The following is a 15339-nucleotide window of genomic DNA, read 5'->3' as shown; positions in this document are numbered from 1 at the left end:
ACTGCTATACATACAGCACTGCTACACACATACAGTACTGCTATACATAGATACAGCACTGCTACACACATACATACAGTACTGCTATACATACAGCACTGCTACACACATACATACAGCACTGCTATACATACATACAGCACTGCTACACACATACATACAGTACTGCTACACACATACATACAGTACTGCTACACACATACATACAGTACTGCTACACACATACATACAGCACTGCTACACACATACATACAGCACTGCTACACACATACATACAGTACTGCTATACATACATACAGCACTGCTACACACATACATACTGTACTGCTATACATACAGTACTGCTACACACATACATACAGCACTGCTATACATACATACAGCACTGCTACACACATACATACAGTACTGCTATACATACATACAGCACTGCTACACACATACATACAGTACTGCCACACACATACATACAGTACTGCTACACACACATACAGTACTGCTATACATACAGCACTGCTACATACATACAGTACAGCTACACACATACATACAGCACTGCTACACACATACATACAGTACTGCTATACATAGATACAGCACTGCTACACACATACATACAGTACTGCTATACATACAGCACTGCTACACACACATACAGTACTGCTATACATAGATACAGCACTGCTACACACATACATACAGTACTGCTATACATACAGCACTGCTACACACATACATACAGTATTGCTATACATACATACAGCACTGCTACACACATACATACAGTATTGCTATACATACATACAGCACTGCTACACACATACATACAGCACTGCTACACACATACATACAGTACTGCTACACACATACATACAGTATTGCTATACATACATACAGCACTGCTACACACATACATACAGCACTGCTACACACATACATACAGTACTGCTACACACATACATACAGTATTGCTATACATACATACAGCACTGCTACACACATACATACAGCACTGCTACACACATACATACAGTATTGCTATACATACATACAGCACTGCTACACACATACATACGGTACTGCTATACATACAGCGCTGCTACACACATACATACAGTACTGCTACACACATACATACAGTACTGCTATACATACATACAGTACTGCTATACATACATACAGCACTGCTACACACATACATACAGTACTGCTACACACATACATACAGCACTGCTACACACATACATACAGTACAGCTACATACAGTACTGCTACACACATACATACAGTACTGCTACACACATACATACAGCACTGCTATACATACATACAACACTGCTACACACACACACATACATACAGCACTGCTACACACACACATACACATACATACAGCACTGCTACACACATACATACAGCACTGCTACACACATACATACAGTACTGCTATACATACATACAGCACTGCTACACACATACATACAGCACTGCTACACACATACATACAGTACTGCTACACACATACATACAGTACTGCTACACACATACATACAGTACTGCTACACACATACATACAGCACTGCTACACACATACATACAGTACTGCTATACATACATACAGTACTGCTACACACATACATACAGCACTGCTACACACATACATACAGTACTGCTACATACATACAGTACTGCTACACACATACATACATACAGTACTGCTACACACATACATACATACATACAGTACTGCTACACACACATCTTTAATAAAAACTCATTTCCCTGCACTAGTGCCAGCTGTATAGTTTATCTGTTCTGGCTCCTCCCATTAATTACATAATCAAAGGTCCTTAAAGGCTATGTACACCTCCGGAGACTTTTTTTTTTTATGATTGTATTTTACTCATTTTGGGCTTAAAATCATTTTTTTTTTTGTTTGGTCTTTATTAAAAATATCTAGCCTGTCACAAAGGTAAAATTGTACTTTCACTTTTTGCCCGTCATCTAATAATCCTCATCCCTCCTGGCAATTGTCAGATAGCTAGCGGAGGACACCACTGCTGTTACATGCAGCAGGCATGGGGAGAAGTGATCGCTATGTTATTGCTCGTCCCCATGGAGGGCAGCGGTGTGCCAGCGGCTGATCGCTATTACACAGCGCGATCTGCCACTGGCACCATTGTGTTTTTTTTTTTTGTTTTTTTTTTAAAGCATGCTTTAAAATCACAATTGCTCGATGAATAAACGTTTGCTCGTTCATCGGGCATTTGGAGGTAGTATTAGACTGCCAGATGATCGCTAAAGAGTGTCCACAGGAATGCTGGTTGGCGATCATCAGACAGAAAATCTGGCAGTCTAATACACCCTTAAGAGGTCCTACTTATTTAAGCCACATTCTATCAGTAAGATAAGAACTGAGCTATAACCAGTGTTTATAATGTCAGAAATAAGGAGTCTGTCAAATTAGCTGGCTGGGAGCAGAGAGAAAATTCAGATCCCTCTATTAGAGCATCTGTACGGAAAAAAAGATTTTTACCTAAAAATGAGTACAATGCAATCATAAAAAAAAATTGCCCCCAAATGTGTACATAACCTTTGAATGTATGTGCTTCTGGATCATGAATGAAGCAGCTAGGAGGTCCGGCCATGCTGGATTTCTTTGACTGCTGTTTATAAGATTCGGGCACTTTTTAGCAAGATTTTTTTTCTTGCTGAAAAGTGCGTCTTAGGGCTCATGCACACAAACGTTTTTTGCGTTCCATATACGGAACCATTCGCTTCAATGGGTCCGCAAAAGATGTGGACAGCACTCTGTGTGCTGTCCGCATCCGTTGCTCTGTTCCATGGCCCCACAAAAATTATGAGGCGTGTCCTATTCTTGTCCGTTTTGCGGACAAGAATAGGCATTTCTATGGGCCTCCTGTTCCGTTCCGCAAATTGCGGAAGGCACACGGGCGGCATCTGTTTTTTTGGGATCGACAATTTGCATACCGCAAAAAAATGGTACGGTCGTGTGCATGAGCCCTTATAATGCGAAATATACAGTACATCATGCAGTATTATAGACACAGCAGATACAGATATATAATATATACAGCAGTGTACTAATGTGAGGTACAATGTATAATAGATGCAGTGCCTACAGATATGTAATATTTACAGCATTGTACTCATATGAGGTATAATAGATGCAGTGTGTTACGATATATAGCATTTACAGCAGTGTATTGATATAGAAGGCGCAATGTATAATAGATTAAGTGGGTACAGATATGTGAGGTACGGGGTATAATAGATGCAGTGTGTATAGATATATAGTATATACAGCAATGGACTGATATGTGAGGTGTAATTTATACCCTGTACCTCACATACCAGTACACTGCTGTATATTCTATACATCTGTATACACTGCATCTGTGATACATGTGCCTCTTACTATCTAACAGTCGGCAAAATGTGACCTGTGACATCACACCTGCTGTGCATGAATGCCTATTTGCGCTCCTACAGTCCGGTCCACGCCTTTTCCTATAGTGTGTAAGCACGACCACCGCTGATGGATTGCAGGGTGGTCATGACACCTGGAAACAAGCAGTGTATAATGTGATGGAAAAATGAATCAAGCCAGCAAAGGTGGTGTTATGGATCAGGCGACTGTGGAACCACTGCAGCTTTGAGCCAAACCCTAAGGGGATTACTCTAGTGCTCCCCTGGTCTTCACCCTTTAACCCCTATACAGGGATCTGGTCTTTACAGCAGGGGAGCGACTGGACCGCCACCTCCTGGGGTGATTACTGTGCACTTGTAAGCTGACCTGCAAGGAAACAGAGACGCAGAGAATATGCGCTGCTGCACTCGCACACATTCACATGACTCTGGCAACCAGCCGACACGGCAGCAATGGTGCACCCACGAGTATCCGCGGACAGCATGCACAACAGAGGAAAATGTGCATTGCCGCAGCACCATAAGGCCCTAGATACACATTCACACAACTAGCCCACAGCGCATACAAGGGACACAGATAGGGCTCAGCGAAGTGGGTTCGGACGGCTCTGTCCGAACCTATACATTCCTAAACTTCATTAATAATGTGCGCTCCGTACAGCCTTGCAATGTATAGGCTCTGCTGAGGCAATCTTCTTATCGCCACCAGTTAGCTGGCCTGTTACAGTTAGCTTCTACGCATACATTAATGTTTCAAAATCCAAATCCGAACTTGGGTTTGTGGCTCATTAAAGAACCTGAAACGTTAATGTATGCGCAGAAGCTAACTGTCCCTGCGACAGGAGGCAATATGGACCATAACATTGCCTTATAAGTGCCTCGTATTAACGTTTTCTACATGATAAATGCCATTTGATGAAGTGGGACAACCCCTTTAAGAATCACAGACTTTACAAAGATAACCTTAGATAAGTTAAGAAAATGGAGACTCAGAAATAAGTCCCATGAAATTATAACACTCGCCCGAAAGACAGCGTAGAAGTCAGCAGAGCTGGATATTTGAAGATATGTGCCTGTATAGAGCGAGGAGAGAAGCATGTTACATACCTGCCATGATGATGAACTTCGCTATAATCCTAGTTATGCCTGAAGGCCTGTTTAAAGGGTCAAACCTTGAATTCCAGGATTGCTACCTTACATCGAGTGGCAGTAGAGGCTCAGCTTTCTTTTCTTTTTGGAAGGAGAGCTAATTTGCACGTAGGCTTATTGTGAGAGGTTTCAAGTGGTAACCTGCAGATCTTAAAGTGGTTGGAGCAAAAAAACACATGATTTAAAGACATTGGTCGTTGTGTTTTCTGCCTCCACAGTGACCTGCGCTTCAATCACATCCGTGAGATAATCTCTGGTGATCTTCAGAAGCTGAAGAACCTCCATACTGTGTAAGACCTAATTATTTGGCCTTCTGGTGGTGATGGACATGGTGGCATTTGAATGAACTGATTACCTGTCTTTGTACATTGTAGATTACTGAACAACAATCAAATTAGACGGATTTCACAGAGATCATTTCAAGCGCTGAGAGATCTTAAACATCTGTGAGTTCTATGTCCCACCTTGTATGCTGCTACCAGACTGTGCTTGTCTACATTATACAGTATATGCTGCAATCTCACTGCATTGGTCTCTATCATATGTATATGGCTCCCTGACTGCACTGATCTCTATCATATGTATACTGCTCCCTGACTGAACTCATCTCTATCATATGTGTACTGCTCCAGGACTGCACTGATCTCTATCATATGTATACTGCTCCCTGACTGCACTGATCTCTATCATATGTGTACTGCTTCCTGACTGCACTGATCTCTATCATATGTGTACTGCTTCCTGACTGCACTGATCTCTATCATATGTGTACTGCTTCCTGACTGCACTGATCTCTATCATATGTGTACTGCTTCCTGACTGCACTGATCTCTATCATATGTATACTGCTTCCTGACTGCACTGATCTCTATCATATGTGTACTGCTTCCTGACTGCACTGATCTCTATCATATGTGTACTGCTCCCTGACTGCTCTGGTCTCTATCATATGTGTACTGCTTCCTGACTGCTCTGGTCTCTATCATATGTGTACTGCTTCCTGACTGCACTGATCTCTATCATATGTGTACTGCTTCCTGACTGCACTGATCTCTATCATATGTGTACTGCTTCCTGACTGCACTGATCTCTATCATATGTGTACTGCTTCCTGACTGCACTGATCTCTATCATATGTATACTGCTTCCTGACTGCACTGATCTCTATCATATGTGTACTGCTTCCTGACTGCACTGATCTCTATCATATGTGTACTGCTCCCTGACTGCTCTGGTCTCTATCATATGTGTACTGCTTCCTGACTGCACTGATCTCTATCATATGTATACTGCTTCCTGACTGCACTGATCTCTATCATATGTGTACTGCTTCCTGACTGCACTGATCTCTATCATATGTGTACTGCTCCCTGACTGCTCTGGTCTCTATCATATGTGTACTGCTTCCTGACTGCTCTGGTCTCTATCATATGTGTACTGCTTCCTGACTGCACTGATCTCTATCATATGTGTACTGCTTCCTGACTGCACTGATCTCTATCATATGTATACTGCTTCCTGACTGCACTGATCTCTATCATATGTGTACTGCTTCCTGACTGCACTGATCTCTATCATATGTGTACTGCTCCCTGACTGCACTGATCTCTATCATATGTGTACTGCTTCCTGACTGCTCTGGTCTCTATCATATGTGTACTGCTTCCTGACTGCACTGATCTCTATCATATGTGTACTGCTTCCTGACTGCACTGATCTCTATAATATGTGTACTGCTTCCTGACTGCACTGATCTCTATCATATGTGTACTGCTTCCTGACTGCACTGATCTCTATCATATGTGTACTGCTTCCTGACTGCACTGGTCTCTATCATATGTGTACTGCTTCCTGACTGCACTGATCTCTATAATATGTGTACTGCTTCCTGACTGCTCTGGTCTCTATCATATGTGTACTGCTTCCTGACTGCTCTGGTCTCTATCATATGTGTACTGCTTCCTGACTGCTCTGGTCTCTATCATATGTGTACTGCTTCCTGACTGCACTGATCTCTATAATATGTGTACTGCTTCCTGACTGCTCTGGTCTCTATCATATGTGTACTGCTTCCTGACTGCACTGATCTCTATCATATGTGTACTGCTTCCTGACTGCACTGATCTCTATCATATGTGTACTGCTTCCTGACTGCACTGATCTCTATCATATGTGTACTGCTTCCTGACTGCTCTGGTCTCTATCATATGTGTACTGCTTCCTGACTGCACTGATCTCTATAATATGTGTACTGCTTCCTGACTGCTCTGGTCTCTATCATATGTGTACTGCTTCCTGACTGCACTGATCTCTATAATATGTGTACTGCTTCCTGACTGCTCTGGTCTCTATCATATGTGTACTGCTTCCTGACTGCACTGATCTCTATCATATGTGTACTGCTTCCTGACTGCACTGATCTCTATAATATGTGTACTGCTTCCTGACTGCACTGATCTCTATAATATGTGTACTGCTTCCTGACTGCTCTGGTCTCTATTATGTGTATACTATATGTGTAGCGCTCCCTGACTGCACTTGCAGTACTCCAGTGCAGGGGGTAACTGCAAATAGTTTTTATTTTTAAAATATTAAATAACATATCATTATACCATGTTATACCATGTGATGTATGTCTACCAGTATTGTGTATATGAATGGCAAATCAAGGGTTAATAACTGTGGATTGGCCCTTATAGGAGGTTAGATGTGTTCTGGACACACCCCTAACTTTTAGGAGATTCTAGACTGGATTTTCAGATAGGAAGGAAGCATACTCAATGTGTTTATTCCTCTTGGGCCTCAGATTTCAGAGACTAACAGATCTCTGCAAGATCTAAAGAAAGAGAGAAAAAGAGAATTTGGATTCTGCATGGCCAAGCATAGGTACCGTAATCTATTTAGCTAAGATAGAGGAGACAGAGGGTCATAATTCCAATCCTTAGTATAAATATGTGGCACACAGGATATTCTTTGCAATTTAAAGGTGATTTTATTAAGTAATTTTCACAATTAGAGGTTCATGATCCAGTTTATAGGAAATTAAATACTGTGTAACCACTTTCCATATTAGAGCCAGACTTTTCGGTCCATAAGGACCTTCTTCAGCAATTCTGTGATCAGAGGTAGTGGGGTGTCTGGATCGCACCACTACCTCTGACCCCAGAAATTCCAAGTCGCTGAAGAAGGTCCTTATGGACCGAAACGTCTGGCTCTATTATGGAAAGTGGTTACACAGTATTTAATTTCCTATAAACGGGATCATGAACCTCTAATTGTGAAAATTACTTAATAAAATCACCTTTAAATTGCAAAGAATATCCCGTGTGCCACATAGTTATACTATTGATTGATGACCGTCGAGTCTTTGTTGGCACCGGGAAAGGAAAAACTGTGTTTTACTCAATTCTCTAATACATAATTCCAGTCCTTGTGAAATCCATACACCGTTATCTGGGAGAGAACTGCACTTTGAACAGTTGGAGCTGTGATTTGCTTTAATTGGAAGCAATACAGTAAATTTATTTTTAATGCCTCATTCGCACATCCGTGTTTGGTCAGTGATTTACATAATTGATTGTGAGCCAAATCCAGTATTGGAGCCTCCACAGACATAAGGTATAAGGGAAAGAGCTGCACTTGTTCTGTGTTTAGAGCCTCACCTGGTTTTGGCTCACAACCACTGATGGAAATCACTGACCAAACACTGATGTGTGAATACGGCATAACTCTGACCTGATTTTCTGACTTCTTTACCATTTCACTCTAAACCTCTTGCCTTGCCCCCATCCAAACACCTAACATCAAGGGCATCCCAACTACCATCAGAGAGTAGCCCCGAGAGAAGAAAGGGTGCCCCCTCCTTTTACTACACGGCGCTAAGGTACAACAGTGTGAGGACAAGTCTGTGACAACCTCAGCCACTACCACCTCCATCCTCCGCTCCCGGTTCGCTGCACACTGGTCTCTACCTCTTATGCCCTGGTCTTTATTTTGTTGCAGTTATCTTTACAAGAATGAGATCCGCAGTGTACAGAGGAATGCTTTCTATGGTCTCCAGTCTCTGGAGCAGTTGTGAGTATACTTGTCCAAGGTGATATTTCCAGTTCTCTTGAAGGTCACCTTCGTTATGCGTAAAGCCAACGTACCATGAGAATGCAGTCTAATCTGCAGGCAGCAGATATGTGGTCTTATGGTAAAAGATTCAGAATAGTTTGTATTTGATGTCCTTAAATCCATGCTCTTTCTAGGAGACACATGGGTGGTCCTATCGGTGAGTGACAGCTGTGTATGAGTAGAGTCATAGATGTCAATCACTGGTAGGACCGCCCTCATGACTCTTCAGCATAGAAATTGCATCTAATTAATGAGGACCTTTCATGGAATTTTTTTTGTTTAATAAAATACCTGAGTACCTTTACTTGCAAGGTACCCTCCGCTGATGCTGCCGTCCTTGTTCTTTTTTTCAAATACCCCTCGCATGCTCCGCTGTGCCCCCTGGAGTTTTCGGGCCTAGTATGTTAATACTGAGCATCAGTACAGGGAGGAGGAGACGCCAGGGTTTCTCAGGGGGTGTCTGCTTCTCCCTGGCTGTGACTCTCTCCGCTGTGATTGGACTGCAGCACAGCCACAGAGAAGGAGACGCTCCCTGAGAAACTCTGGCATCTCCTCCTGCCTGTAACGATGCTCAGTATTAACACAGTGGGTGTCAAAACTGCAGGGGGCATGCAAGGGGTATTTGAAAAAAAGAACAAGGACAGCAGCATCAGCGGAGGGTGCCTCGCGAGTAAAGGTACTTAATTAAACAAAAAAAATTCCATGAAAGGTCCTCTTTAAATGAAATATTATACTGAATCTTCTCCCATAAAGCTACATATCAATCTGCTCAGCTCTGCTCCTCCTGTTCTATAACCTGCTGCCTGCAGATGTTCGTGGTGACAGGTTCGCCGGGGTCAGTGTCACATTTGTCACAGTTGCAGCATCTCCACCGTTCTGAATGCGTATTTTACATTTACTTTTGATTTTTTATGTTTTCTTTCCCTGCACCAGGTATCTTCACTTCAATAACTTGGAAACTCTTGATGCAGAGACCTTCAGGGACCTGCCCAAGCTGGAGAGGCTGTAAGTGCAATAATCTGACGCACACATCATATGCATAATATGGTCATATGTAATTCTATCATTGCACACACAGGCCATACCATGTGAGTACTGGGGTTCAATATTCATGAATAAAAGGAATGCCTCTTCTGCATAGTGACCTGAGGGGGCGGAGCATGACACAGTCATTTTCTCTTTTGTAGTCTGTGAGTCACTGTGCGTGCCCTGCCCCCTCACACCCTGCACTAGGCAGAATGGGTATTACTTTAATTCATGGATATTGAATACAATATATTTCTCCTTGCTATCAACCATTTCACACTGGTTCTATTAACCCCTTAATGACTCAGCAACTTTTTGGGATTTTCTCATCCTCGCATTTGAAGAGCAATATTTATTTATTTATTTTTTTTCCATCGAGAGCTTGCATCAAGTTGTATTTTTCAATCGCATAATTCTGAGGCATATAATTTATTAACTATTACTAATTCTTTTTTGGGGGGGAATGTAAAAATACATATTCCATTATTGATTTATGTGGTTTAAATCTTGTGCCGTTCACCATGTGGCATAAATAGAACTTCTGTGGGTCGGTACAGTTACGGTGATATCAAATATGTATGTTTTTTTTGGATATTCAATTACTTCTGCATGAAAAACACATAAAAAAGTTTATTATTCCATTGATTATTTTTTTTGTGTGGGATGTGTTGATACCAATTAAGTAGTGTATTTTTTTTACCCTAACATAAAGCATTTTTAAAGGACATCTGTCAGCAGATTTGTACCCATGAAACTGTCTGACCTGTTACATGTGCGCTTGGCAGCTGAAGGCATCTGTGTTGGTCCCATGTTCATGTGTGCCCGCATTGCTGAGAAAAAAATATGTTTTATTATATGCAAATGAGCCTCTAGGAGTAACAGGGTCGTTGCTGTTACCTAGAGGCTCTGATCTCTCTGCAACTGCTGTGCCTCTGCAGTTTAATTGACAAGACCAGGCAGTAAAAACATCATAATGCCTGGCCCTGTCAATCAAAGTGCAGATGGCGCAGCAGTTGCAGAGGGAGCAGAGCCTCTAGGTGTAATGGCAACACCCCTGTTGATGATAGAGGCGCATTTGTATATATAAAAAAAGGACAGAATGAGTTAGAAATTGAAAAAAAAAAAGAATCATTACTCACCTGACCGACGCCCCCCCACCGCTGCCTTTACAATGCTCCCGGGCTCAACACACAGGAAGTGACTTGGACTGCCTGCTCAACCAATCAGTGGCCACAGGAACCAGTAGTTGGCTGAACCTATTGTCCAAGCCTTTTCTTGTCGTGTCGAACCTGGGAGGAGGAAGTTGAGAGTAGCAGGGACCATATCAGTGTCAGAATGGCAGAGGCAGAGGATCAGTAAGGTGAGTAACGATCCTTTTTATTTTTAACCCATTAAAACCACTTTTTTTATCCTCCTAAAAAACTTCTTTAAACAATTAAACTTTTTTTGGGCTGCACTAGGGGACTTGATCCTGGCTCACTGGTTTCTGTATTCTGTATTGAATTGCAGTGTATTAAACCTGTCAATGTCACACAGACAGTCCTCCAGCTGCCTTGGCAACGTGATCACAAGGTGCCAATGGGGATGTGAGTTAGTGCTCATGCACACAAACTTTTTTTTTTTCTGTTTCCATTCTATTTTTTTGCAGCCTGTATGCGGAACCAATCGCTTCAATGGGAACGCAAAAAAATAATGGAAATTACTCCGTGTGCATTCCGTGTCTATATGTCTGCATGGCTGCAAAAAAGTTGAACATGTCCTATTATTGTCCGCATTACGGACAAGGATAGGACTGTTCTATTAGGAGCCGACACCTTCCGTTCCTCAAAATGCGGATTGCACACGGCCAGTATCCGTGTTTTGCAGACCGCAAAACGCCCAACAGTCATGTGCATGAGCCCTTACTCTGAAAATCCCCTTACATGCCATAGTTGCAATTGACTGCAGCATCTAAGGGGTTATCTCCAATCCCCGCTGCTGTGGTGGGACCTCAGTCATGTACAGCCATGATCATGCAAGCACAGTTCCTGTTCTCACGTGATCCTCTTCCCATACATTTACATAGGGATGCAGCAATTGACCACATTCCCCGACTTACATGTATGTGTAAATGTGGGAAAGGGTTAAAGGATTTACTGTACAATGAAAAGTTTCAATTCCTCACCAACTCTGCTTGCTGTCAGTGAACCACATTAATGTTTTGACTGCTTCCAGTTTCTTGCACAATAACCGGATCACCAGGATTCAGCCCGGAGCATTCTCTAAACTTCCATCTCTCCACCGGCTGTAAGTGGTAGTTTTATATGATTCTATTGTACCATGACTGATGTGATGAGAAGCTTATTGGCTCCTGACCCTTCTGTGTGAACAGACGCCTGGACTCCAATCCCCTGTTCTGTGACTGTGAACTCATGTGGCTGGTGGATCTTCTCCGTATGCTCACAGAGAGGAGCAGCACACACACAGCTGCGATGTGTGAACATCCTGTCCACCTGCGAGGGACGTCGGTGAGCTCATTATCTAAGGACCAGTTCAACTGCGGTTAGCCATCAGATTTTATAATATATTGATATACTTATCTTGCTCCTCATCCAGGGCTTCCTGGTTCATAAATAGAATTTTACTGACACATAGGCTGAGCAGTTTTAGTGAACAAATTGGTAGAAGGTTGGATGATATTCCATGTGGCTGCGAGTAGTGGTTCTCTTCTCCGATGGTCACTTGGTTACTTGTGAATTTGAATTGCACAATTTCCTTTTCAGAGGTTCCTCGTATTACATCAGAACCTAAAGATGCAGATGTCATTCTCGGGAACACTGTCTATTTCATCTGTCGGGCAGAAGGGAACCCTAAACCTGATATTGTATGGCTACACAACAAGTGAGTCCATCCGGTGGATTGTGCACTGCATGGTGGTATGGCACTGTATAAGTGCGCTGTATATCAATATATTTGGCGGTATTGTATGGTAATATTTTTCGAATGGCAGCATGCTGTGGTATTATTGGGGCACATTGTGGTACTATGTTTATGGTATTTTTCTCGCGTATAGTAGTAGTATCACTCTGATACTGTATTTATTTGTGCCTTTTGTACTTGTATTGTTAGGGCAGTGGGTTTTGTGCACTATATGGTGGATTTTGGACACCATGTGATGTGGGGTTTCCATGGCACTGTTATTTTGGCACTGTGTAGTTCTAGCATGGACACTTGCTTAACCCCAAAAAGGATGACACCTGATGCCACACACCCAACTCCACTAGGCCTTGCCCCATCTGAGCTAAGCCATGCCCCTCTCCCAATAACGTTCCATGCAAGAAAAAAAAAAAAAAAAAGAGGCAGCGGGCCCTGAGTGCATGATCAGTCACAGAGTGACATGTTGGTCGTCTCTAGTGACTGACTGGGGGTGACAGTGTAACGGTCAGCAGAGGAAGAGACCGTAGAGCTACGGTGCACTAAACTAAATCCTATTCCACTATGCCCTAGCTCAGGTTAGCATCAGCGCACTCACAGTTCGGTGTCCGCACATGCAGGCAGGTACAGTCTGGGTCCCGATCTGGTTGCTTGCTTGCTTGCTTGCTTCAGTGTGGCTCAGCTCTGGCCTCTCTTTGTAGTCTCTGTAACTCTGGTTGGAGATAATCAGCAGCTCTGGACGTGTAATCAGACAGGGCCTGGAATTCACTCACAGTTCCTCTGGTAAGTGCCTCACACTACAGCAGTCTCTCTTCTGCACCAGGAAACATCAGCTCAGTCAGGGAGCAAACACACTCTAATGTCCCAGATACGGTGTCACAGCAGGCAGGGAGAAATCGCTCTAATCTTCCCTGTGGATCTCCCTCTCAGTGCACAGCGTCCTTCTTCCTGTGTACTCAGACACCATCAGCCCAGGCTCTCTGCTCAGCCCGGGAAAAACACTTAACTCCTTGTCCTCTGGAAACAACTCCTCTCACTGTCCTACTCAGCCACAGTGGCCTCTGGTGGCTGGAGGGAAACATGACAGTCTGCTATATATATATATATATATATATATATATATGTGTGTTGGAAATGTTGCTGGATGATCAGGGCTGCCTCTTACATGCCTCCCCACTTAAAGGTGGCCGTCCTCGGCCTTGCTATATAGTCCATAGAAATAATGGTTAATGTAACTTTTTATACAGCAGTACAACATTGTCCACAATACATACAGGTGGACCAAATGAACTCATCAGCAGCGTACCTGTTTGGTGGAACCCCTGCAGTAAGCCTACTGGATCTCCGGAGGTCCTGGCTATCTGTTACGACCTGACTCTCTCCACTAGGAACTGCCAGTCTGGATTCATCCACCACAATAGGAGGTTCGGGTGTGTCCGAGGGCCCCTCTCCATTACGGGCTGGCAATGGTTCTGTGACAGTGCCTTGATCACCTGTAACCTGGGAGGCTTCTTCAGTGTTGGGAGCAGTCCACCAGTCTTCACCATAATCTCCATCAGAGATAACAAGTTCTGAGTATGGGGCAGGAGGAGGTGTCCTCTGAACAAGTGCGGGATCTTTGGACCGGCATGGCCGTAACATATTCCTATGTAGAGTCCGTGAAGCAAATTTCTCATTCTCAACCTGCACTTCGTAGACCGGACCATTAGGGTACACTCTCTTGATCACTTTATACGGCTGTACTTCCCAACGCTCACTCAACTTGCCTCTGGGACGTTTCTCTCGTACCAGTACCCGATCCCCAGGCTGCAATGGAACCTCCTGAACTGGAGGACGGTCTGTATGAGCTCTCTCCTGTAACCGCTGACCTGCCAACCGACGAATGGTCTGGAGACGCCGACGGTGTTCTTTCACCCATGAGGTGTTTGATCGCTCTATTAGGTCTTCTGGCTGTTCTAGGTTTAATTCCACGATCTCTCGACCAGCCCTACCGAACAGTAACATGTATGGGGTGTAACCGGTGGTGGTGTGGACATGATTATTGTAAGCCCAGACTAATTCTGGCAGGTAGTCAGGCCAGTGTGCCCTCTTGTCTTCCTCTAGTGTCCTCAGCATTTGCAGCAATGTGCGGTTAAAGCGCTCACAGGCTCCGTTTCCTTGGGGATGATAATGAGTTGTCCTGGATTTTTCAATGCCGTACAGTCGATGTAGCTCTTCCATCACTTTTCCTTGAAAGCACGCCCCTTGATCTGAATGGATCCGCTTTGGACACCCATAGACCCGAATGAAGTCTTGACAAATGGCTCGTGCAGCGGACTCGGCCGTCTGGTCCCGAGTTGGGGTGACTACTGCAAACTTGGAGAAGTGGTCGATCATGACCAGGCAATACTGTGGACCTCTTGACGATTGTCCCACAAGAAGATAGTCTATCATCAACACTTCCAGCGGTTCTGTGGTCTGGATGGACTGTAGGGGTGCTCTCTGTTCTGTACTCTTCGTGAGTTCACACACTCGACACTGTCGGCAAACTTCTTCAACTGTGGCCTCCAGTCGCGGACAATACACATAACGCTGCAGCCACTGGTATGTCTTGACTGGCCCGAAGTGAGCTCCAAACTCATGAGCCTCTTTGGCTATCTCCCGTGCCATTCTTCTGGGTATCACTACCTGCCACCTCGCCTCTAG

At 43.6% G+C, this 15339-nt stretch overlaps 1 protein-coding gene across 2 annotated transcripts in view; it reads left to right on the top strand.

The window, feature by feature from the left end:
* Positions 1-15339, top strand: part of LOC122922286 (peroxidasin homolog) — an 81959-nt gene that overhangs the window by 27582 nt on the left and 39038 nt on the right. For both annotated transcript variants that reach the window (XR_006387120.1, XM_044272847.1), the window contains exons 2-8: positions 4818-4889; positions 4974-5045; positions 8602-8673; positions 9649-9720; positions 11956-12027; positions 12113-12282; positions 12504-12621. Coding sequence is in view for 1 of the 2 variants with exons in the window: in XM_044272847.1 (XP_044128782.1) it covers positions 4818-4889; positions 4974-5045; positions 8602-8673; positions 9649-9720; positions 11956-12027; positions 12113-12282; positions 12504-12621 (648 nt within the window). In the remaining variant the exon portion in view is untranslated. The remainder of the gene's footprint in view (positions 1-4817; positions 4890-4973; positions 5046-8601; positions 8674-9648; positions 9721-11955; positions 12028-12112; positions 12283-12503; positions 12622-15339) is intronic.

The sequence above is a fragment of the Bufo gargarizans genome, unplaced genomic scaffold (genome assembly GCF_014858855.1).
Source record: "Bufo gargarizans isolate SCDJY-AF-19 unplaced genomic scaffold, ASM1485885v1 fragScaff_scaffold_136_pilon, whole genome shotgun sequence".
Lineage (NCBI taxonomy): Eukaryota > Metazoa > Chordata > Amphibia > Anura > Bufonidae > Bufo > Bufo gargarizans.
The sequence above is the reverse complement of the archived record's forward strand: the minus strand, read 5'-3'. Positions and strand labels throughout refer to the sequence as shown.